This window comes from Camelus ferus, chromosome 19 (assembly GCF_009834535.1).
Source record: "Camelus ferus isolate YT-003-E chromosome 19, BCGSAC_Cfer_1.0, whole genome shotgun sequence".
Taxonomy (NCBI): domain Eukaryota; kingdom Metazoa; phylum Chordata; class Mammalia; order Artiodactyla; family Camelidae; genus Camelus; species Camelus ferus.
Window position 1 is genome coordinate 3572646 of NC_045714.1, and position 25512 is coordinate 3598157.

The 25512-nt window shown below is 47.1% G+C and overlaps 1 protein-coding gene across 3 annotated transcripts in view; it reads left to right on the forward strand.

Moving 5' to 3' along the window:
* The window catches only part of EYA2 (EYA transcriptional coactivator and phosphatase 2), a 215169-nt gene that overhangs the window by 172154 nt on the left and 17503 nt on the right, over window positions 1-25512 (forward strand). For all 3 annotated transcript variants that reach the window (XM_032461299.1, XM_032461298.1, XM_014561761.2), the window contains 3 exons: window positions 3643-3732; window positions 20488-20546; window positions 23522-23682. In XM_032461299.1, coding sequence (XP_032317190.1) covers window positions 3643-3732; window positions 20488-20546; window positions 23522-23682 — 310 coding nt within the window. The remainder of the gene's footprint in view (window positions 1-3642; window positions 3733-20487; window positions 20547-23521; window positions 23683-25512) is intronic.

Consider the following 25512-nt stretch of genomic DNA (forward strand, 5'->3'; position numbering starts at 1 on the left):
TCCCACATTTATCCCTTCCCACCCCCTTTCCCCTGGTAACCATAGATTGTTTACTATGTCTGCGAGTCTGTTTCTGTTTTGTAGATGAGTTCATTAGTGTCCTCTTTTTTCTTTTTCTTTTTTTTTTTAGATTTCACATAGGCAACTCGCAAGTGATTTTAGGAAAACCTAAAGTAAGAGAATGCTCAGGCAGTAGATGGGGATTATAAAGTTCTCAGAAACTTTTGGGTGTCTGTAAATTTTTGTTTCAGTTTATAACTATATAATAAATGTCTGCACCCCTTCTTTTTGAAAAAATTAGAATATTCTAGATAATGTGAAATTCACTTTGATCATCACCTCTAATTCCTTTGTCCCCTCTTCTCTCCTTCCAGAAGTCATTACTGTTCTGACTCTGGGTGTCTACTTACAGAGATTTATAAATATATAAGTACCCATGGAAAATACATAGTAACATTTATGTGTTTCTAGTAAATGGTAATAACATGCAATATATAACTTTCAGAAAACTGTTGCTTTCACTCAAGTTTTTTTTGATGTGTTCCTGTTAATACATGGAGATCTGGTTTATTTCTTTCCATTAAACTCAGTTTTCTGTTGTATGAATATTCTACATTTTATTTCTCTAATCTCTGGCTGGAAAGCTAAATTGTTACCAATCTTTTGCTATTTACAAACAATTCTGTCATGAACATCTTTTTACGGGTGCCTTGCTCACATGTATGGGTTTTTCTCTAGGGTCATATTTACTCCAGGGTCATAATACTGAGTATATTTCCTTTTATTTTTTTTCTTCTTCCCTCCCCATTACCATTTATTTTTAATTTAGTTTTTTTAATCCAGGAAATATCTGCATATAGTTTAAAACTCATAAAGTTCTCCAAAACAAAGTATTATGAAAAAAGCAGTCCCCAAAGATTTGCCCCCACCCTCACCCTCTCTTTCTGCCCAGAGGCAACAACTTTCAACTCTTGCTGATTCTTTGGGTATTTACCTCCAGAATTCTAAGTAACCTGCTTCTGTGACCACTCATTGATTTTTTTCCCTTTTAGGCATGATCCCTAGCTTCCCAAACTAGAAGACATTAGCTCTCTTTTGTAACTCTTGTCTCCACCACACACAGGCTGACTTTCTCTTCCAATCTTCCCAAAAGTCATAATTTTAGCTTTATCAATATCTTTATCAATATATCAGCTTTATCAGTTTGCCTTCTTACAGCCACACAGACGCTTTTCACGGACAAGCCATTCCATCTGCTGTAATCACTTTTCCTGCTTTGTATGCCGGCCAGGGAGCTGACATTTTTCTGGTTAAATCCTTTCAGTGGCTGAGTCTGGATGTGTGTCATCTTTTTGCTTCTCTAGCACCTGCAGGACTTGGTCATAGGTGGTTAGGTGTACAAACAGCCTGGCCAAGAAAGAATGTGTGATTATGCAGATGTGAAATGGTTTGGGTTTGAGTTATGTGTGGAAACACTCCCAAAACCTTTTCCCAGGTCACATGACGATTCCCTGCTTAGCCCTGAAAAGTTTGTGTTCCCCGTTTTCTCTTCGTTTTTCATGGAGTGCTCTACCCTGTGACTTCCAGCCAGGACCCAGAGTGCTAAGCTTGGCCCCCTGGGGCCCTAATGAGGTGTTTCGCTTAATGGCTGCGTTCCTGGGCTTGGTTCTTCACAGTTGTGTGTGTGTGTGAAGCTGAGGTCACCAGCTCCTTTTTTTTTTCCTTCCTTTTTTTTAAGGGTCAAGAAGGGTTTATATCATTAATTATTTATTTCTATAATAGAAGTAATACCGCCTCCCGGTGAAAAATTTCCGCGGGGAAAGAAGTGTAGGGAGTGACAGCGCAAGGCCCCTCCGAGGCCTCCTCTGAAGCTGGGCTGCTCTGGGACAAGACAACCTGGCTTCAAATCCCAGTACTCCCTAGCTGCATGGTCTGGAGCAAGCTACTTTGTGAGCCTCAGTGTTCTCATCTGTGAAATGGGAAAATAACAGTGGTCACCTCAAAGGGTGTTGTGGGAATTAGATGAGTTAATACTTATATAGAGTGGCACAGAGAATGCACTTAGTAGATATTAAGCAGGAATATTACTAAGTGTCGTCTCTCCTTTTAGACTGGTGCTTCTTAACCTTGACTGCATACTGAAATCAGGTGGCGAGCTTTAAATTTTTCTGATGCCTGGATCCCACCCTCAGCCATTCTGATTTTATTGATCTGGGATACAGCCTGAGCATCAGAGTTTTCAAACGCCCTCAGATCCTCACAGTGGGCAGCCACAGTTGAGAACTGTTATGCTCCATAGTTTCCATGTGTATCACTGGGATAGATGAGGTTATGCTGCCATAACAAACATCTCCCAAATCTCATCTATTTCTTATTTATGGTACATGTCCATTGTGATCTGTTGCAGCTCTGACCCTCATCATCTTTACTCTGGAAGCCAAGCTGACCAAGTAGCTTTTATCTGAAACATTTAGTCCTGTGAAGTGGGAAGAGAGAGCACGGTGAACCACGCACTAGCTCTTAAAGCTTCCAGCCAGAAGTGAAACTTAACTTCTGCTCACATTTCATTGGCCAAAGCAAGTCACATGGTCACACCTGAGTTCAACAGGGAGCATCTGTATCAGGGGCCAGGAGACTTTTTCTGCAGAGGGCCAGGTAGTAAGTATTTTAGGATCTGCAAGAATCTGTCACAACTACTCACCTCTGCCTTCAAAGCACAAAAGCAACCATAGACAATACACTGTCCAAAAATGTGAAAATCACTCTTAGCTCATGAGCCATTTGAAAACAGGCAGCCGGCCAGATCTGGCCCATGGGCCGTAGTTTGCCATTCCCTGGTGTGTATCATTCTCTTACAGGGAGAAGCTCTTCATGAACGGACCCTAAATATGGGTGAAAAGTAATGCAGTCTACACACTGTGTGTATAGAGAAGAGAGCGAGAAATAGACAGAGACAGAGCGGAGGCAGAGGACATTGTATTTTACACACTAGACTGGGGTACAACTTGCTTTTGTCCCTCAGTAGTGTGTTTCTGGATGATCCTTTCGTGTCAGCAGTTCTGGCATGACTCCCATTTTTTCAGTGGCTGCCTAGTTTGCCCTGCTAGGGATGTACTAAAGTGGGTTTTGTTTGTGTGTCTGGTTTTATAACTAATCCTCTCTTGCTAGATAACAGTGGTTTTTTTTTTAAATATCCGAAGGAGTAAGGTGGTACTGTAGAGCGATCATGGCACAGCGAGAGCCAGCATCCCAGCTCTCTCAGTAGTCTGTACATAGTTTATGCTGCTTTCTGTGAACTCTCTCAGGCCTCCCTGGAAACACACATTTTCCAGGAGTTTCTCCTTTATTACCTCCATTTCTGGTTCTTGCCACACTGAACACGGTTGCCATTCCAGGGGCGTATTTGCTGGGGGAGATTTAAACACTAAAGAGGATAAATAGAAATGATGAAAAAGTAGAAATGAAATCTCAGAAGCTGTACAACGTTACCACCCTGACTCCACCCAGAGACTCATTTGGAGCCACACGGGTGAGGGACAACTAAAACTGCAGTTCAGAGGTGGCATGAGGTGGAGGGGAGAAAGGAGGCTAAGATGACAGTGGTGCCACTTGTACGTGCTTTTCTCCTTGTGTCTCCAACAGGACACCACGACATCCGTGCGCATCGGCCTCATGATGGAAGAAATGATCTTCAACCTCGCAGACACACATCTGTTCTTCAATGACCTGGAGGTTTGGAATTGCTTGATTGCTTATTTCATTCCATAGTCACTGTATTTAATCACCTGCTTCTGGTTTGGGAGCAGAGACACGGCCTTTTCTTTGTCCTTGTTTTCTTTGTCGAGTGAAGGCTAAAAACTTTTGCTCACAACCCCAAAGAAGGCACAAAACTGTGGTCAGCCACGGCTTATTAGAAACACACTTGACCGGACTCGCTCCTGAGCTTCCCTGTGCGATTAATGGGCTTTTCTCTCTGCTCTAGTGGTGATGTCCACTGGCAGTTATACTAATCCAATAAAGGCTGTGTAGTTTCTTCCTCCTGAAATTTGCTATTTAATAAGTTTATTAAGGCAAATTAGTACCGATCCTCCTGGGTCAGTAATAATTAGCAGTGGGCCAGGATGGAAGCTTTTAAAAACAATTTACATTGCCCTGAAAACATGTTTTACAAAGAGAGAGAGAGCGTGAGCAATGGGATCATGCTGATTTAAAGTATCTGCTCTTGTGCCCGTAAGCAAGCAGCAAGGGAGATAGGAAAAAGAGAGCAGCTTCAGAAATAAATTTAATTCATTTGTTTATACCCAGCCCCCGTCAGAGAGATTTGGGAAGGATTTCAAATGAGAAACATATTTAAAATAGAGCTACTAAAACAAAGGCAAAGAATAGAAAGTCATGTAATGAATAAGGGTAAGGCATTGTACCAAAAAAATCTGGCTCATGCTAACTACATAAGTTAAGTTCAGTCTGTCTCTGAGCTTCCTGGTAGCCAAGGCAAGGAGGAAAATACAATGCACTACTTACCCTTAATGAAAGAGCAAGCAGCTTTCTGCAACATGAGGAAGGCTTTTTTGTTTTATAAGTAGATTAACATGAGACTCTTCTGGCTTTTATATTCTCATCATTGGTTTAACAGATTGAAAAATAAAAGCAACCTAAAATAATACTATATTTGAAAGAACAATTCTGTTTACCCTATTTGGAATATTTTCCCTAGAATCTGGAAAATTCCAGGGACTAAACTGTGAAGTAGAAATAAGAAGGCTATAAATTCCAAATCTGTCCTAACCAGCCCAGAGCATGACTAATATTTATCATCAGGAAAGGATAGAGGTTTTCCTTTCTGGTCTGCAGTCCTAGAGTTCCAGAGTGGGGAATTCCTTGCTGAAATGCTCGATCTCGTGTTCTATCCAGTCTAGGCCAGCCATTAGGGCCTTAGTCCTCCTATCTATGAAATGGAACTGATGCTCTCTGCCCAACATCTTTTTCAAATAAAGGATCAAGGTAAAGGCTTGATGAGGAAGAATTACTTTGGAGTAATAGAAAATGCCACTAGCATCAAGGCCCGGAACTATCTTTTTAGCCAAAAGCAATGTGCAAGTTCCCTTTACAAAGACTCCTCGTGTCTTGGGGGGAAAAAAGAGAGAGAACTGAAGGTTAAATTTTTTAATTGAAAAAAAAAATGGCAATTGAATCCAGCAAGTATTTATGGAACCTAATGTTGTTAAGACTCAGCTGATTGCAAATAGCAAACCCCAACTCCCTTCAGCCAGAAAAAAAAAAGGAAATAACTGGTCCTTGTAGTTGAAAGCTCAAGGTAGATTTAGTTTTTTCCTGTCTCCTCCTTAGAATGTCAGTTTTCTGAGAGCATGTCTATCTGATTCACCCTAAATGCCCAGGGCTTAGGCAGTAAACAACCAAACAAATCTATAAACAAGAAAGTTCATGACAGTGAAAAGGATGTGCAGACAATAAAGCAATCAGATGTGATAGTGAGTGGTGGGGGAGGGGGATAGGATGGGGGAGCAGCATCCTCCAGGGGGTCAGAAAAGGCATCTTGATGAGGTGGCACTTGAGCCAAGGCCTGAATGATGATAGGAGCCGGCCAGGTGGAGATCAGGGAAGGTGGGAATAGCAAGTGTGAAGGCCCTGAGGTGAGAACTAGTGTGACGTAATCTAGGATCTGCGAGAAGCCACGAGACTGTAGTGAATGCGTGAAAGCAAGGGGGCAGCTGGGACAGATGAGTCTGGAGAGGGAGGCATGGGCCAGACACAAGCCAGAGACATCAGGGTTTATTCTGAGTGCCGTGGACAATCATGGGGCCAGAGCATGGTAAACAGGAAGAGCCCCATGACCTGGTTTATGTTTTAAAACGACTACTCTGGCTGCTGCGTGGAGAATGGGCAGTAGGAGGGGAACTGCAGGGACCAGGAAGGAGATCATTGCAGTCGTGCAAGCAAAAGAAGAAAACTGGGTTGGATCGAGATGGTAAGAAGATGGGGGCTTCGGGATGGCGCCAAAGCTGAGAGCACTTGCTGACAGGTTAGACGTGGGGGGTGAGGCAGAGAGGGGGTCGAGGGGGACTCCTAGGCTGGGCCTGACCCAGGCGACAGTGCCATTCTCTGTGATGAGCAACCCAGGGAAGATGGGAGAATCCATCCTTTTGTCATGAGCACCTGGGACACACCAGCAAAGATACCAAACCACAGGCAGATAACACAAGTTTGAAGCTCTTATGCAGGAAAACCGGCAGACCTGTAGTAGGAGCTTTGTCCATCTTAGTTGAACCTCAGGCTCAGAGCCAGGTAATTTTGGGGGACCAGTGTTTGTTCAAGCACATGTCTTCAGAATCTCACCCCCTCTGCTGTTCCTCGCTGGCCCCAAAGTCGAAGTCGCACCTCTTGGAAAAGGATCTTAATTACCAGCTGGAGCTACTCAGGGAAGCCAGTTTGTTTTTATTCTCTACATTTTTTTCCAAAATGTCCCCAATGCCAGAAGCCCCGAGGGCACCTCAGCAGAATTGAAACCATGTTACATGATGGAGAAGTTAAGAACACAAGTGAAAACATATTGCTTGCTGGTGCGGGGAGCCTCTGTCAGAATCTGAAGGGCAGCCTCGTGCAGCTCCCCAGGGAGGCTGTCCAGGGCTGGGGAGAGGCACAGGATGCAGGAGTCCAGTGCAAGGCCCAGCGCCTGCACGGGTGGTCAGATAATGGGGTTTAGGGAACAAAGTCAGATCCCTTTCTGCTCCAAGACTGCAGTGGCATCTGTAAATAAGGGGTCAGTTCCCACAAGCAATGGAGATTTATAGAGAATTTAGCTTTTGCCAGACCTTACTCTAAATGCTGCGGATTCAGTGGCAAACAAAACACAGCAAGCTCCCCACCCTGGAGGCATTGGCCTGCCAGCTGGGGAAGCAGACCATAAACAACTAAATATAAAATGTCAGATAAAGTGCTCCATAGAGAGACCAGCAGAGTCGGAGGAAACAGTCCCAAGGGCTCTTTTACTTGGTACAATCAGGTAAAGCTTCTCTGACATTTGAGCAGAGACCTAAAGGAAGTGAAGGAGAGGAACATGTGGGTATCTGGGCAGAGTGTGCCAGATGGAGAAAACAGCAGTGCAAAGGCTCTGGGGCACGGTCAAAGTTGGTACATTCCAGAAACAGGGAGGAGGCCAGTGTGGCTGGAGCGGAAGAAGCAAAAAGGGTTGTGGAGGGCAGTGTTGGGGAAGGGGAGACAGACACCATGTGGGGCCTTTGGGCCATCTTAAGGCTTCAGATGATAATCCAGGGTGACAAGAAGCCATGGAGGGTTTTGAGTAGGGGAGCAGAGCGACCTGACTTACGATTCAAAGACTCCCTTTGGCTGCCGGGTGGAAAACAGACCAAAGAGGGCAATGGAAGTAATTATTTGCGTTAGATCAATGGTTCCCAGACTAAAGGTGAAAGCACTGACGGAGAAGATTCCATGAGGTGGAAGGACTGGTCAGAGAAAAGGAGGTGCCAAGTTAAGCTGTATCTCAGGACATTTGGGATGTGTGTCCTGAGTATAGGGCAAGCATGTGCTTATCAGTTCAATCTGCCTTTGACTCCTGGCTCCACCATCTCCTGGCTGTGTGACCTGGAAAAGTCACTCCATCTCCTTGAACCTCAGTTTTCTCATCTGTTAGATGGGTAGAAGAAAAGTCCCCAAGTTCTAAGGTTGTAATGATGATGGGAGATACAAGGAAGCAATCAGCACAGAGCCGAGCACACTGCACATGCCCCAGAAATGGGCTTCCCACCAGAGGGCTATCTGTGCCACTGGGGCCATGCAAGAGGGGTTATATGGTACAGGGGCAAATTGTTTCATTTAAATTGTTAGATGTTTATTGTACTATGAGCTAGAAAATATTAACTAGCTTGCCCACTCACTGATTTGACCATAATTCAATAACAATACATGTAATACAGAGAGATGTCAAAGATTTAAGACGGTGGCCAACAACCCAGACCTAAATCACAGCCGGCTACTGGAGTTTGGGCCTAAATATCGACAATTACCCGGCCAACTTGCCTTTGTGCGAGAGCTGCCTCTTTTGCAGTAAAATCCAGGGCAGAAGACCTTAAACTGAAATGTCAGCTGGGTTGTGGGGTGAGCGTGGAGGTTTGATTGAAACTCACTCACCTGCCGCTCGGGAGCTGTCGAAAGCAGCCTCGGGCTCTGTGAACTGCGCATGCGCTGGGAGCCATTTTTGCGGGACGCCTTCCCAGCAGCCGCTTACTAGAGGCGTGGATGTGCCACGGCCAGAGCTGGTGTGGGACCTGGCCCTCCGTGCCAGCTGAGCAGAGGTGCCCGGGGGCACAGACCTCTTGGGTTTGATTTCCAGGCTCAGTGTGCAGCCCGGGAGGCGATGCCTTTCATCCTCTCTGCTCCTGTGGGAAGAGGTGAGTGGGGAAAGCAGGGCCGATTCAGGTGAGAGACAGCACAGTCCTGGCTTTCCCGTCTTCCCTGTCTCTCAGAGAGCAGGCGTTCTCAGTGTCTGCAACCTCACAATGCCCAAGTGGGGAAGGGCAAGTTTGGAAATGGAAGGGAGGTGGTGGCTGTCACATGAAGGGGAAGAACTGTTGGCTTTTGGCAGGTGGGGCCGGGGATGCCACATAACCCGCTACTTTGGACAGCCTTGTACTCAAAATGCCTGGGGCACCCCATTGAGAACCAAACACTGCGCCAAGGCCTTGAGAACGATCAATCAGCTGCACAGTATTTAGGGATCACCTGGTGTCCAGCACAACCAGGACTTTGATGTAGCTTGCTTCCACTTGAAAAAAAATTTTTTTGTCATTAAACTTACAGGTTTTTTTGTTTGTCTGTTTGTTTTTTACTAGTGTTTTGGGGAAAAAGTGATTTCATAGGTGATAACTGCTTGGGATGAAGCTAAGGTTTTAAACGTTTGAAAAGGAGAGCTGATTGAAAGGGGTATGATAAGGGTGCGTCACAAATAGGAAGGCTCTTGCTGGAGGGACCCAGAAGTGGCTGGAATCTGGGCAGATCGTGGCTGCTTGCCTGACATGCAGGCCTGGTTGCTAAACGTCTGATTTACGGTGCTGCAGGTGAATATCGTTTGGGAAATTGTTTCAGTGATGTCAACTATGTTTCAGTAATTTAAATCTCCATGATAGAAAATGTATCTTATGGAAGGTCACAGTCAAACCCACGTGAAAGCCAATACTCTAGAGCAATGCTGTCCTATAGAATTTTCTACAGCGATGTGAATGTTCAACTCCTCACTGTCCAGTACAGTAGCCACTGGCCACAAGTGATAGGTGTGCACTTGAAATACGGCCAGTGCAACTGAGGCACTGAGTTTTTAATTGAATTTAATTTTAAATAATTTTAAAGTAAATAGCCACATGTGGGTGGTGACTACTGTATTAGACTGAACAGAATATTTATTAGCTCATTGTGGAAAGTTCTGTGAGACAGGGCAGCGCTAGAACCCTAAATTTGTAAGACATGACCTACATTTTCAGTTACGATGGTGATGATAATAATTAGAGAAATTATAGCTGGTGTTTACTGAGTGCTTACTAGGTACCAGGCACTGCTCTGAGCAGTTTACATGTGTTAAGTTGTTTAATCCTCCCCATTTTGCCCCATTGTCTCAGTCTGCTCAGGCTTCCATCACAAAACACCACAGACTGGACAGCTTACACAATAGAAATTAGTTTTCTTACTGTTTTGGAGGTGAGGAGTCCCAGATTAAGGTGCTGGCAAATGTGGTTCCTGGTGAGAGCTCTCTTCCTGGCTCATTATGTTTCCATAGGCCCTTTCCCCAGTGTGGGTACTAGGAGGAGGGGAGAGAGAGAGAGAAAGGGAGAGAAAGCATGTGTGCTAGCTAGATCTGCTGTCTCTTCTTCTAAGGATGCTAAGCTGTCAGATCAGGGCCTCACCCTTATGACCTCACTTACCCTCAGTTCCTTCCTTAGAGGCCCCCTCTCCAAACACAGCCACACTGAGGGTTAGAGCTTCAGCATATGGACTTGGGGAAGACACAAACACTCAGTCCATAACACGCATTTTACCAGTGAAGGAGCTGAGGCAGAGAAGTTAGGCAAACAGCCCGAAGTCACACCATCAGCAGCGACAGTCTGCAGACCCAGGTGGCCTGTCTCCAGAGCCTTCGTGCTCATCCGCCGTGCGGGGCTGCCTCACCCAGGAGAACGACTGCCATCCGGCTGAGAAGGAAGATCCCAGCAGCAAATGTAGACGGTGCTGCAGGCGGTGGGTTCAAAGGGAAAAGGAGAGCAGGGAGGGTTGGAGTAGCCAGGAAGCCTGGGGGAGAACGAGCAAGTTCTGACAGCAAGAGGAGGAGGAATTCCCTGCCTAACGAAGAAGACAGAGGTGAAAGAGACTTAGTGTAGCATCTTCACGCTGTATATGCAAAACAAAAGTCACACACAAGTAACAGCAACGAACCACACTGAACCACTGCAGCCCCCTCCCTCCGCACCCTGGAGGGGAGCAAAGCAATAGACAAAGGATCTGAGTGCATTTCTAGAAAGAAGGACAGGGACCGCAGTTGGAGCTGGGGGGAGCGGGGGTTGGGGGGGACAGATGGGAATAATAAACTCAATCGCAGTGACAGCTGACATGTCCTGAATGCTCACTGTGTGCCCAGGCAGTGCCTGAGGGCTCGTTTAACCTTTACAGCAGCCACAGAAGGCAAATACTGCTTCGTATACCCATTTTAAAGAGATGGGGAAACTGAGGCACCAAGAGGTTAACTTGCCCAACACTGACACATACTGAGTTCTTACCCTGTGCCAGGCATCATACATGCATTTTCTCCCTGAAATCTCACAACTACCCTGCAAGGGAGTTTGTTTTGTTTTGTTTCAAGTCTCTGGTTTACCAGTGAAGAGACTGAGGCCCAGGGAGGTCATTTTCTGAAGGTCACAGAGCTATTAAGACTAGTGTAGAGATCTGATCCCAGGATAAGCAGACTTCTAGGCTGGGACATTCCTCTTTCACAGAAGATCCAGTTTGGAGATGAACGGTGAATCAGAGAAGGAATACAGATCTGCAGAGGGCGTGGAAGAAGAGACTCCTTCGTAAGAAACCAGATCAACGTAAAGGTTTTGGCAGAAGATACCCCTGGCCTGATTCAGGCATGGCCAGGCAGGCGGGCGGGCTGAAGTGGGAGTGTTCCAAGATGCTGCCAGAGCTTTGGGAGGGCTCTTGCTGGAGGGACTCAGAAGTGGCTGGAATCTGGGCAGGTCGTGGCTGCTTGCCTGACATGTGGGCCTGATTGCGAAACGTCTGATTTACGGTGCTGCAGGAGCTATCAGGGAGAATAATATTTCACCATGTCAGCACTGAGCTGCTCTCCAAGACGTCCTGCCCAACTGGCCATTAATGCAGTACGGGCCACAGCTTCTTTAGCGCTCTTCAGATAAGTTAAACATTTAGACAATGCGAGAAAGATGGCCCAGGTTCCCTTCCCAGGGAGCAGGCCCCTCTCTGGCTAGGCTAGAGGCAGCATTAAGCAATCTCACTTTTAAAATATACTGGCCTCGAAGGAAAAGGAGTGGGCAGGGAGTCCATCTGGGCTCTGGAGAGAGTCATTTTTCTAAAGCAAATTTGTCAACAATTTTCTTCTCTGCATTCGTGTCTCCAGTCAGCCAAGGACAAAAAGTAATGGGATCAGACCACTGTAGGGCAGATTGGGAAAACCCCAGCTGTCACCAGCTTAATCAGAATGGATTCTGATAGGTATTTGTCACCAGGCTTACTGTTCAGAAATGAGCAAGGATGAGAATACTAAGTATCAAAACCTGCGGGATGCAGGCAAAGGCTGATCCAGACAGACAGGCAGGCATAGCCTTAAATTACATTTTTAGAAAGACAGGAAAATTATTAAGAACTGGTAATTGAAAAAACCAGTACATAAGCCCTTGGCAAGCATGAACAGGAGAAAAAGAGATCAGTAAACAGCATCCAGAATGAAAGGGTGGACATGACTGGAGATTCAGAGGAGATTCTTTTTTAGTTATGAGAATAACGTGTGCACTACTATACCAACAAACTTGAAAACCTAGAAGAAATTGATACACTTCAGGAAGATACAAATTACCAGAATTAACCCAAGGGGAAATATAAAATTAAATAGCCAATGACCATGAGGAACTGAAATGGTAGTTAAAGATGTACTCCCTTCAAAAAGGCACCAGGTCCAGCTAGTCTTAAACAAGAGTTTCACAAAACATCCAAGGAGAGGATAAATCCCATCCTGCACAAACTGCAGAGCAAAGAAAAAGGGGGGATGTTCTCCCTTGGTGTTTTAGGAGACTGACATCACCCTGAAACTAAATCTGACTTGGAGCCTGTGACAAAAGGATAAATTGCTGTCATCACTGATTAAAAGGTGGGACACTCCCGCCAGAGGCCCTGTGACTGTGGAAGTTCCACTTGGCCCTGTCTGAGCTTCGTTTTCCACACTGGTGAAAGGAAGCATCGGGACTGCCGTTGGTATCATTTATTAGGCCAGCCACATGCCTCATAACACACCTGCAAGTGGATGCATTCACCATATTTCACAGTTTTTTAAAAATCCTGGAGACCTTGGTCTGTTGCTTAAGAAGCCCCAGAAGCTCTGAGACTCCTGTAGCAAGTAGCACACCCAGCACCCCGATTTTGGTTTCTAAACACCATTTTCCAGTAAAATGAACCAGGGCTCCTTGGAGAAGTAACTGATTCGAGGGCTGGGACTGGAAAGACACATGATAAACATCAGGGTACCAAAAAGTAAAGAAGTGCTTAAAAAACCTCATGAGGATGGGCTATGTCAAAGGGACACAGGAAATTATTAGAAGAGTTCCCAATGGCCAGAACTGGAATAGTTTGAGTATTAAAACAAATAACATCGCATCTAACCCAAAGTATAAAATAAGTACTCATGAGTCCCTACTGACACAGATAAATGACTGAATAAATAAGGAAGTGGGGGAGAAAAGACAAGTCTACCGCACAGAGAAATTCCAAATAATTTATGTAGATTCTAGACCCTGAACTGTGAGCTTTGCGGAGTGACTTCCTTCCAAAAAGTATAACATGGAAAGGTTGGGGGGAGTGTAAATTTACAGTGGAGAAACCTAGGAACACCACCTGAGCCAGGTGCTCAAGGTCAACATCAACAGTAGTTAAGTCATGTTGATAGTGTGCACCCTTGATGTGATGTGGTGAGGATGGTACTTGGACTTCTGTGATCTTCCTCACCAGAACCCATAACTCCAGTCTAACCACGAGAAAAACATCAGACAAATTCCAGTTGAGAGACACTCTGCAGTATACCTGACCAGTACTCTTTTAAACTGTCACCAAAACGAAGACACATCTGAGAAACTAATCACAACCCAGAGGAACCTGTCCCTTTAAGACAAGACAACGAAATGTAATGTGGTACCTCAGATGGGATCCTGGAACAGAAGAAGGACAGTAGAGGGAAAACTAAGGAAATCAGAATAAAAAATTGATATTAGTTAATAATATAGTGATATTTGTTTATTGGTTGTGACAAATATATCATATGAATATATTAACGAGGGAAACTGTGGGGTATATGAGAACACTCTGTACTATATTCACAGTTTTCCTGTAGATCTAAAACTACTCAAAGTTTATTTAAAAAAAAAAAAAAAAAAACTAAAGACTCACAGGTGTCTAGGAACTTGCCCAAGGTCACACACCTAGAAAACATCAGGGCTGACACTGGAGCCCAGGAATGGTCCTTTGAAGGCCACCTACAATGTCTAGGATGGGTGAAACGGAATGTCTCTACCCCAGTTGTCTTCTGCCCCCCGTTCCTGAGATGCATTACTGCGTAGCATCCTGACATGTCCCTGGAGTCTGGACTGAGAAATGCAATGTTCTGCTTTGCCTAAATTGCTTCATCAGCAGAGCTGACCATCCATGAGCCTCTTTTGATGGTGAACTCAATTCACCTTAACCATTAGTATTCCAAGCACAGAGTCTGGGCCTATAGAATTCAAAATAGTAATACAATAATCAAGGCAAACGTATACATGGCATTTTCTCTGGCCAAGTGACTGTTTAAAGTGCTTCACCTGTATTGATTTATTCAGTCCTTATAAAACCTTATGTGGTTAAGTACCATTCTGTAGCTCAGTGACAGACAAGGAAGTTGAGAGTCAGACTGAAAGCCTTGTCCAAGTTCATTCAGTTAGTAAGTAGCAGAGTCAGAGACTGACCCAGATCCCAGAGTCTGTGCTCTTAACTGCTATATTCTCTGACCTTGCAATAACGAGTAAAAATAAAAAAGGAGGGGGCACTACCTTTAGGGTTTCCCAATTTAGTGGCTGAAAGAAGAAATTAGGCATTTTATATCAGGCCCAGGTTAATCCTAGAGGCCCCACAAAGTGGGGAGACAGACAGAAGTCATTTGTCCTGACGTGGGGTGGAATTGGGGCAGTTTTTACAAAGGCAGTGACATCAACGAACCTTTGGAGGTTTTTGACAGATGGAAAGAGAAGGGAAAAGCATTCAAGGCAGAAGGAACAGTAAATGCAAAAGCCCTGGGGCAAGAGTGTGAGGGTTGTTAAAGGAACAGCAGAGGCTGCTGTGTCTGCAGTGCAGTGGGACAGGGGTGGGAGGTGGGGGGACAGGGGGTTATGAGTGAGTGGGTATGCAGACAAGCAGGGCCCAAGTCACAGTGAGGACTTGCTTTTACTAGGAGGGAGGTGGGAGCCATCGTGGGTTCTGAGCAGGGGAGGGACCAGGTCTGACTTCGGGTTTGCTAGGATCCCTCTGGCTGCTGGATAGAGACTGGGATGAGAGGACGGGTGCAGACTAAGGTTCAAGCAGGCAGAGTGAGGAGGTGACTGTAATAGTCTGAGTTGGGGGTCAGCAAACTTCTGCAAAGAGCCAGAGAATATTTGAAGCTCTGCAAGTCATACTGTCTCAGTCACAACTATCCAGTTCTCCTGATGTAGGACAAAAGCAGCCATAGAGAGTGTATAAATAAATGAACACGGCTGTCTTCCAATAAAGCTTTATTGACACAGGCAGGCCAGATTTGGCCCTCGGGTCTTAGTTTGGCGCCCCCTGGTGTAGGTGGGTGGTAGTGATGGCTTGGACCACAGTGGAGGATGCAGAAGAGCCTCTTTTTTTCCAGTGATGTGATAAGTACCTTGAGGACTAGAGCCAGTTTTCGTCTTGAAACCTCCCCTCTTGACCTGCGCATCGTGTGCTGTGGTTCTGGGACCGTTGGAGGTGTTTTCATAGTCTTGAGATGGATGGATCTTTGAGAGGCAGATGGCCTGCTGGGCTCCTGCTCGCCCTCATTGTGCAGTCCTCGGCATGGTTTAAGTTTCCTGGGCCAGGTGGCTTCAACAATGGAAACTTATGTCCTGTAGTTCTTGAGACCAGAAGTTCAAGATCAAGGTGTCAGCAGGATTGGTTCCTTCTGAGGGCTGTGAGGGAGAATCTGGTCCTCGCCTCTCTCTCCGAGCTTCTGGGGACCTCAGATGTTCCCTGGCTTACAGATGCATTGCCCCACCGCTGTCCTCATGGTCACATGACGTTCTCCCTGTGTGCGTTTCGGTCTCTGTGTCCCAATTTCCCCTTTTTATAAAAAAGGACACCAGTCACATTGGATGAAGGCCCACCCTCATGAGCTCATCTTAACTTGATCATCTGTAAAGATCCAATTTTCCAAATACAGTCACATTCACAGGTACTGGGTTTAGGACCACAGCATCTTCTGAGGAGACACAATTCAACCCCTAACAGACCCGTTCCCGCATTTCTCCCACCTCATTTCCTCCTCCATAAGGTGGACGATGATAGGCATCATCCCCATTATTGTATGTGAAGTGCAGGGCAGCCCCCAGCAGCCAGGAGCGCGTGAGTGCTGGCTTCCGTCCTCCAGCGTTAGATCCTGTCTCTGGCTCTCCTCCCCAGTGAGATATTTGCTTTTTCAAAAGCAGTATATGTTCGTATTATCCTTGTTTTTAAAAAAGAAAGAAAGCACTTCAGTACATTTGAAGTCTCCACTGTCCACTAACCCAACGCTAGTGCCTTCCCAGATGGAACTGCTGTTTCCAGTCTGATGTGTGAGCTTTCAGATCTATTTCCATTTTTGTACACGGATATGTGTATATATAATACCTTGTTTTGTTTTAATTGGTTTTTATAAGTATATACATCGTGTGATACTGGATGTATCATTCTTCAGTGGTCTGCTTTTCTTCCCCTCCCCTGCACTGCAGGATGTCTTGGAAACAGTTCCGTGTGTAACAGTCCACCTCATTCTGAGTTGCTGGGTGGGAGTCCCCTGAATGGATGTACCACAGTTCACTCCACCACAGTCCAACCGGGGGAACTTCAAGTGTCTTCCAGTTTCTCACTGGGATGATGGACATCCCTGCAGACTATTTGTGGGTGTTTCTCTGGGTCAGAAAGTCAGTTCCTCAGCCCCCCTGCACTTCACCGGAACAACTCCTCTGTCTTTGCCAGGTGGTCCCACTCAGACCCCCCAGCCCCACCCCGCCACCAGCCCCAATAGTCATACTTTGACTCCAGAGAGGGCAGAAGCACCTGGGCTGTGGAAAGCTGGCATCCTTTGTCTGAGAGGCCTGCCCTCCAGGCAGCAGAGTGAGGGGCAGAGGATCCCCGTCCTCCTGTCCTCTGCGTTGTCCCGCTCCCCTCAGTTGCTGGCTCAGGGGTAACCTGATCCAGGTCAGCTGGTGGAGTATGAGGTAGCGTCTAGCTGAGCGTCATGGTATTTTATTAAGTCCGAAATGTGATCGCTACTGTTGTCACACTTTAGCGCCCCCAACAATCCCCTTGCAAATGAGGAAACCAGAGCCTCCCCACATACCTTTCCCCTGACATCAGGGAAAGCACGGGGAACCCTGTCCAGGGGCCTGAGCCCGGGTGACCCCCCAAGCAGCTTTCAAGCTTGAGGGAAGGACTAGGGGCCACTGGGAGGTGTTTTTCCAATTTCAGGCAAAGCAATGGACTTGGGGGAAATCTGCTATTAATTTTTTTCTCAATGCCTGGGTCTCTGAAGTCAGCTTTGGCTTTTAAATACAGTTTTCATTAATGTATTAGGATGGCTGGTCCTAGCATCCTTCCATCTGTATAAGATTGCTCTGGATCAGAGGTCTCAAACTAGGATGCCCACAGGGGCCAAGTAACCAGATAAGGGAAAGTGAAGAAAACCCAGTAGGGACTGTGGAGGAGTGGAGATGGATGTTGAGACTAAGGACTGTAGGAATAGAAGAACACAAGCCCTACCTTGCCAGAGCATGGAAATTCCCAAGTAGCTGAAAATCTGGAGAGACAAAGGGAGGGAGGGAAGGAGGGAGGGGAGGAGGTGGGGGGTAGAGAGAGAGATGACTATCGTTCTAAAAATTGTTTTCAGCCCAGTGTGAGCTAAATAAGCTGTGTCTCCAGGCCAGCTTGCAAACTCTTCCCTAATTGAACCTTTCAACGTAGAGGAGAAATTGTCAGTCACGTTTTTTTATCCCTCCAGAGCAGTGCTGTCCAACAGAATTTTCTACGTTGATGGAAACATACCATGCAATATGGTAGCCATTGGCTACATTTGACTATTGAGCACTTGAAATAGGCCTAAGGAACTGAATTTTTTATTCTACTTCATTTTAATTGAATATAACTCTAAATAACCACATGTGGCTAATCGCTACTGTATTAGCATGACTATAGAGTCTTTAATTGGGGGTGTACCATCATGCTCAAGTCTTTAGGAAAGGACACCCGCTCTGGGGGAGGGGGATAACTTATACCCCAAGAGATTAGAGTCCTGGATATACAGAAAGAAAGGCAACACAGAATAATGAACAGAAAAGGTTTAGATAGAAGCCAGATGTCTGCTGGCTCAACAGTGATCACTCAGTGCCCCCGGCCCCCTGCCCCATCCGAAGAGTTTCTCAGTTGGGGTTAACCATGGAGCATCCGCCATGTTCTTTGCTGTCTGCTCCGACTCCATTTGCCCGTGGCTGACCACTAGGAAGCCGCTTGGTGGACCTCCCTGCTGTCACTGCCACCCAGGCCTCTCCAAGCATACCGCTGCCCAGGCCCTGGCCCACAGACATGCAGGGTCCCATCCTGCTTTGTCCCCGTCACAGAGCTGTGGGCAAAGTGTGCCAGGGACTCTGGAAACAAACCTCTTTCCAGTCCAAAGGGTTCAGCAAACCCCTTTCCAATCCACAGCCCATTCAAGGGGCCTGAGAGGGATCAGCAGCCACACTACCCCTTCTTCCAGGTTCCGACCTCGGGCTCCACAAAGCAGCCCTGGCCGCCCCCCACTTCCAGTGCCACTGTCCCCACCCCCACCCCACATCTCCATAACAATTATGTTACTTCTCTATATCCTTAAATAGTTAACAAGGGAAAGTGTCCCATTATCCCCTCAGCAAAGCTCCTGTTCTCGAAGATAAATTCAAGCCTCCTCCTTGTGTACAAAAGAGATCTGCTCAAAATGTTGCCAGCACCATTTCTTCCCCCAGCTTCTATCCTACCATCAAGGGAGATGTGACAACCAGCTTTTTCTCAGAAGGCAAGCTCAGAGTTCCAAGTGCACCTCCTCTCCCAGCAGTCTTTGCAAGGTGGTATCTGCTTCCTAAATCTGTCTTGCAACCAAAATGTGGACGTTTACAAATCTTAACACAATAGTGAAAACTCTCATTTCTGTAGCCCCTGCTGTATTCCAGGCACTTCTCCTCACATGAACCTTGTAAACTAGGTTTCATTATTACCTCCATTGGCCAATCCGACCTCTGAGGTTCAGGGTGGTCATGTCACTTGCCCAAGGTCACACAGCTGGGAAGTGGCTGGATCTAGGATCCGAAACCAGGCGACCAGTCACCCATACCACGGGGGCAGGCCCGGCACGCTCACAGCTTTGCCTTATGGAGCAATCATCCGAGCGAATGGACTTCACGGTGGAGGCGGAGTTCAGAGGACTGGTGTGAATTGCGTGTAGCTTCCGTGGGGGCCGTTGCATCCCTCTGGACCCCTGGTTGCTCAGTGACACAGACCCACCCCTGCTAGCTTGAACTGAAAAGTCAGTGTGCTCATTTCCCACAGCTGCTGTCACAAATTACCACACACTTGGTGGCTTCAAACAACACAGTTCTGGAGGTCAGAAGTCCAAATTCAGTTTCACTGGGCTGAAGAAGTCAGCAGAGCTGGTTTCTTCTGGAGGCCTTGAGGGGAGACACTGGTGGTGTCCTTGCCTTTTTCGGCTTCAAGCGGCCATCTGTATTTCTTGGCTTGTGGCCTCTTCCAAGCACATCACTCCAGTTCCCTTCTCTCTGGTCACATACCCCTCTGCTGCTTACTTACCAGGACCCTTGTAATTGCATTTAGGCCCCATCTCAGGATCTTTAACTTAATCACATTTGCAGAGTCCCTTTTGCCAGACAGGGTTCCTGGGATTAGGACGTGGACATCTTGGAGGGGCCATCAGTCAGCCTACCACACTCAGGGTGGCCCTATCCCAGTTGTGGCTGGAGCCAGAGGACCAAGTAATGTGATCCGGGTCCCATCCCTCTCTCCAGCTCTCAAACTGTTTTCCTCTCACAGCTCCAGGCTTAATCCGACCGTCCAGCCGCCGTGGTGAAAGGAGAGCTCCTCTTTCCCGCAAGGCCCACAGCTGGTCCTCGTTGGTCCAGCTGAGACCACACACTCATCTCTGAAGTGATCACTGTGGCCAGAGGGACTCTGGGTTTCTCTGATTGGTTGAACCTGGGTCATGTGCCCACCTGTGTCATCCACTCCCCTCCCCTCAGTCTTAACTCCCCTGTGTTAAGGTATTTCCCCAAAGAGAACTGAGGTGTATGGGTGGCATAAAGCAGCATGTTATTGGAGTCCACTGAATGGCAACCCCTTGGAATGGTGCCTGGCACGTTATAGGAAGTGTTTGATAAATGATGGTCACAGATCATGGGACACAGAGTGGGACTTGGGCAGGGGGCACCTCCAGAAGCTAATGCTTGAAGATTACAAGGTTCACTAAGCAGATGAAGGCGGGAGAGCTTTCCAGGCAGAGGAAACACCTTGAACAAGGCAAAGGCTTCTACCGTATGGCCATGGCGACCACATGCCCTAGTGCACCTGGGGAAGGAGGAAGCCTGGTCCTGTCCTGTGCGTGCCCTCCCACTGTAACATGGACAGCAGCCCCCTTCGCACGGCAAAACTAGCTTGGTTTGTGTGATAAATTATAGAGTCACCACCATCCCTTCTAGGCAACCTGCTCATTTACGTGGAAACCGAAGGCAAAAGGGGGTGAGACTTAGCCCAAGGTCACCTAACCTTTAGTGGCAAAGTTCAGACCAGAATTCAGGGCTCCTGACTCAGTCCAGTGCTCTTTCCACCCCTCAGCTTATGAAACCAACTCTTAAAGGCTGCATCATCTTAGCCGGTTACGTTTCTCCCTTTTCCTCTTGCCAAATTTTGTAGGACTGTGACCAGATCCACGTGGACGATGTCTCATCCGATGACAATGGGCAAGATTTAAGGTAGGAATCTGGGGAGTCAAAAATGCCCCCCCCCTTTGGATTGGTTATCAAGCCAACCTTTCACGAGGAAGCAGAGAGGAGGGGCGGGCTGGCTATGGGGGAAGATGTGTTTGCCTCCAGCCAGAACTGGGACGTGTGTTTCTCTGAGCTGAAAAATCACAACCCCGCCCCCGCCCCCACCGCCTCCTCTGCATCACCTCAAATCACTGAGGCTGAACTGCCCACAAACTCTGGAACCCTGCTGTTTCTCTCTGTGGTTTTTCGTTTCCTGCTTACTAAACTCCTGCATGCGTATTGTAAAACTTGTCGTACACCTCTTCTGATTTTGCCTCCCAGAATCACCACCACCGAGAGTCTGATAGACCTTCCTCCAAGGTTTGACTGCATTTATTAACATACATATATTATTTAATATAAAAGTTGATACAGTCGATATTCAAAAAATTATCTTTTTGGAATGAGTAAGTGCTCTGTCTGGTTTCTAGGAGAAAACAATACTACAATATGAATTCCGGAAATAAGGTGCCCAATTGCTCAAAATGAGACATCTCTCACAAGAATGTGGCTGGAATGTTCCAAGCCTGCCCTTAGGGAGACTTTATAAAAATGGGACCCTAGTTAATCTGTGCTTATCCAAAATTATCACAATTCAACGCCTCTAAGCCCATCAAAAATATTATGAGACCAAGTAAGTTTTGCTTGTGGGCCAGTCATGGTAACTTCACTTAGTGTTTGCTTCCTGGGTGTATCTTCCAACTTTCTCCAAAAAAAAGAAATCAGAGTTTATGTTACTGAGCCCTGCAAGCCTTTTCAAAGCCCAGCACGATTAGAAGTGATAGGTGGGCATCGATCGCCTGCTAAGTTTTAATTAGCCATTGAGAAAATCCCTTCTGCAGTCAGGTCTGGCAAGGTGCACGGCTCCAGTGCTAGCCAGGACTTCTCAATTTATGGAGTAAATAAAGCCCAGATCAGGGTTAATTGTGTCCTTTCCATGAAGTCATCCCTGGAAACCACTCTCCCTTTCAAGGCAATGAGCAACCGGGGCTCCGTTTTTATAGTTTCCCCTGTAGCTGGCTGGCTCGGAATTTAGAGCAATGTTCCCTGAACCCTGACTCGTACTGAGCTGGTTTGGTACCTCACTTCAAGAATCTGCAATCCAGGGGTGTTTTTCCTCCCCTAGAAGCCAAATTCCCTGTTTTTTCATTCAAGAAATATGTATCATGGCAGATACTAACTACTATACATAAAATAGATAAACAACAAGGTCCTGCTGTAGAGCACAGAGAACTAGATTCAATACCTTGTATAACCTCTAATGAAAAAGAATATAAAAAGGAATATGTATGTATCACTGTGCTGAATCACTATGCTCTACACCAGAAATTAACACATTATAGATCGACTATACCTCAATTAAAAAAAGAACTGTCTATTGAGGACCTACTGTGTGTGAGGCACCAAGTATCAAATGCCCCCCCCCCTTTTTTTTTCAGTTAACACTAAAAAACCAACCCTGGCAATGCCCTTATTTTGCACCATGCCCTGTTGCAAATGCTTTACTTGAATTAACTCATTGCATCTTCACAGTAACCCTAGGAAATAGTTGCTCTTATAATCATCCTCATTTTACACTTGGGGAATGAGGCACAGAGAGGTTAAGTAACCTGCCCAACCTCACACAGCTGGTAAGTGGGGGAGGCAGGATTCACGGACACCCTTCCCTGGCCTCCGTCTCTTGGCAGAACATCCAGGCATCTCCCCAGGGGATCCTCTGAGTTTGTAGTCAGTGTTCTTTTGTAAGAAGAAATTATCTAACCTTTCTGCACTGCCCAGGGAGTGGTCCATAAGGTGTTGTTCTACATTCCCATCATTACTTAAAGGGAAACTTCCGCAATGTCCAGAGTCTCTGATGTCCTGTGAATGAAGGAGGAAGGTGTGCTCAAATTCCTAGCAGCAGGAACCTGATGAGGAGGCACCAACCTTGACTTCCAAATGGATCAGTCAAACCCATCCCCTGAGAGGCCATGGGACCACACTGACCTGCTTCCCCCATCTTTTTCTCTCTGAAGAGACTGTGATTTTTAAAGTTTTTGGTACACACATCCCTTGTCAGGCTCTGGTTTTGCCTGGTGACACTGTAGCATAAGCTTTACTCCTGTGGTTTTGCAAGCCTGTACCAAGCTTCTGGTGGAGGGGAAGAGGGGTCTGTGGAGAGCTGGGGTTTTCCTTCTCACAGTCGAGCCGCTGTAGGTGGTGAATCGCCCACGCATTTTCCCCTTCTGGTTCCCAGCTGTCGCTTCTGCTGTTAACTCCATGTGGCGCTCTGACTCATCCCCCATCCACATGTCCAACTTGTTAGTCCAGCAGCTGTATTCAGGGTGGGGAGTTGTATCTGCAAAGTACCAGCAATTGACTCTGCCGAATTTAACCAAAAAATTAACGTAGGGAATTTCTATAAAAAGATACGGATATGCTCACAGAATAGGAAGAAAGGGTCAGCAGCCCAGCCTTACAGGGGAGGTGAAGCAGGGCAGATTTGGAAATCAAAGGAGTGGGAATTAACTGGCATTTCCTCCTGGAACCTTCCATCAGGATGAACCAACGCCGGTCATTTTTTGGAGTTGGCTTCCAGCTTCAAATGCCAAAGGGGGAGAGAGGGAGGCTTTCCCTAGCTTGCCCGCTGCCTGCAGGGAACAGAATGGCTCCCCACCCCCAAAAAACAGAGATGCTTTTTGATACCAAAAGAAAGGAGAGTGAATGCTAACTCAGCAAGAGCAAAGGATGCCCCTGCTGTTTTGGGAAGCTAATAAAAGTATGGCTCTGCTTTTCCCAGAGCACACAAACACACAGCACCTCCACCTGTTCAGGGACACAGGGGCACCCTAAGCTCCAACCATGGGTCCCATGGGGTCTGCGGTCTGCTGGCAAAGAGCCCCCACCTCCCCACATTAACACTGTCTCCTCCCTCTCCCCAGCACATACAATTTCTCCGCTGATGGCTTCCACAGTTCGGCCCCGGGAGCCAACCTGTGCCTGGGCTCCGGCGTCCATGGTGGCGTGGACTGGATGAGGAAGCTGGCCTTCCGCTACCGGCGGGTGAAGGAGATGTACAACACCTACAAGAACAACGTTGGCGGTGAGTGGGCCAGGAAAAGGGCCGTCCACGGTGGTCAGAGGGTCTGCCTGTGCTCGGCCACACCTCCAAGCCAAGGGAAATTCAAGGTCGGATGCTGTCACTCCCATCTCACCTACTCTGTGCCAGGCACTGTTCTGGGAGGCTTATAAATCCTAGCTCGCTCAGTGTAATCCTCATGATGCTCCGAGAAGAGGGCACTAGTGTTTCATCATCCTCACGTTGGTGGGCAGAAGCGGAGGAATGAATGAAGTATCTTGCCATGATTATATCTCCCCCCAGTTGCTGTATCTTAGTCACAACCAGTGGTTCTCCATGTGCGGTCCTCAGACCAGCAGCATCCACATCATCTGAAGACTTGGAAATGCAGATTCTCTGGCCCCACCTTAGGCCTGTTGGATTTGAAGCTGGGGCAGGCCGGCCCTCTGTGTCTTAACCTGCCCTCCAGGTGATGCTCACGCTCACTGGAGTTTGAGGACCACTGGCTTCAGCCCTCACTACTCAGACTGTGATCCATGGACTAGCCACATGAGCATCACCTGGCAGCTTGTTAGAAATGAAGGATCTCAGGCCCTGCCCCCCAGCGACTGAGTCAGATCTGCATTTTTAACAAGATTCCCAGGTGACTTGTGGAAACACTCAAGTTGCAGGTGCACTGGGAGTCACTGATTCTCACTCATAGTGGAACCCCCAAGGAACGTCCAGTTTTGATTTCCTTGGCCTGGCTGCTACCCAGGCATCAGGACTCAGAGTTCCCTGGAGGACTCTACTGTGCAGCCAAGGTGAAAGCCACTGACTTCAGCAGCAGGAGAGCGTTGGTTATCACACTGAACAAAAAAATGTGGAAGAGGCTGGAGGCAGGATTGGCTCGGCAGTGACCAGGCCCTCCATCACTGTTCCTGGAATTCTCTAGTTGAGTGGTTCTTGACCAGAAATGCTGCTGCTTCTCCCCCAGGAGGCATTTGAGGATGTTTTTGATGATCACAATGTCTCTAACCAGCTACTGGCCTATAAAGGGAAGAGGTTTGAGTGGGCAGCTAAGAGTATCTTCCAAATACACCTTGGCCCCATCCCCAGAAAGAGTAGAGTCCCAGGAAGAATTCAGGGTCTCCACCTGGACAGAACCCACTTCTGGTCCCAGCGCTGCCCCTTTCTATCTCCCTGAGCCTGTTTCTAAGTTTGTGAAGTGGGGGTAAAAGTAATTCCACTTCCCTGGGTTATGGAGCGGTCTGTTGTTAATGCACACAAAAGGCAGGACCCTGTGCCTGGTGTGCAGCAGGCACCTAGTAAACAGCATTTATCACTAGTTCCTCGCAGTTTTGCTTGGGAGTCTTTTAGGTTCTCCTGTATCTTCCCCGGACAGACCATCAGTTCTTTGGGAAGGATTTTCTGTCTTGTCCATGGCTGCAGGCTTGGCAACAGCTAATGTTTTCTGACTGTTTTCCATGCCAGGCTCTGTTATGAAGACTTTTTATCTAATAGTTTTTTTGCTCTTCACAACATCCCTATAAGGTAACTGCTTTTCTCGTCTATGTTGTATGAAGGTGGAAACCGAGACCAGAGAGGTTAAGTAACCTACCCAGCATCACACAGCCCAGGCTGGCTACTCCCGCACCTCTGCCCACATTTTGTGGCCTCTCATATCCAAGTCTGTCAACTGCAGGAGTGAAGCAGAGAGCTTCTGGGTCGCCCTGCCTGCTCACCCACCCCTGCACACAGAGAGGAGGGGATCAGCTGTGCTTGGGGTAGGGGAGACAGGGATGGGCCATCTGCTCCCCATCCAGGTTAAGCCCCAGGAAATGCCCAGGGCTTCTGTCAGGCTGTGTGGCTTTT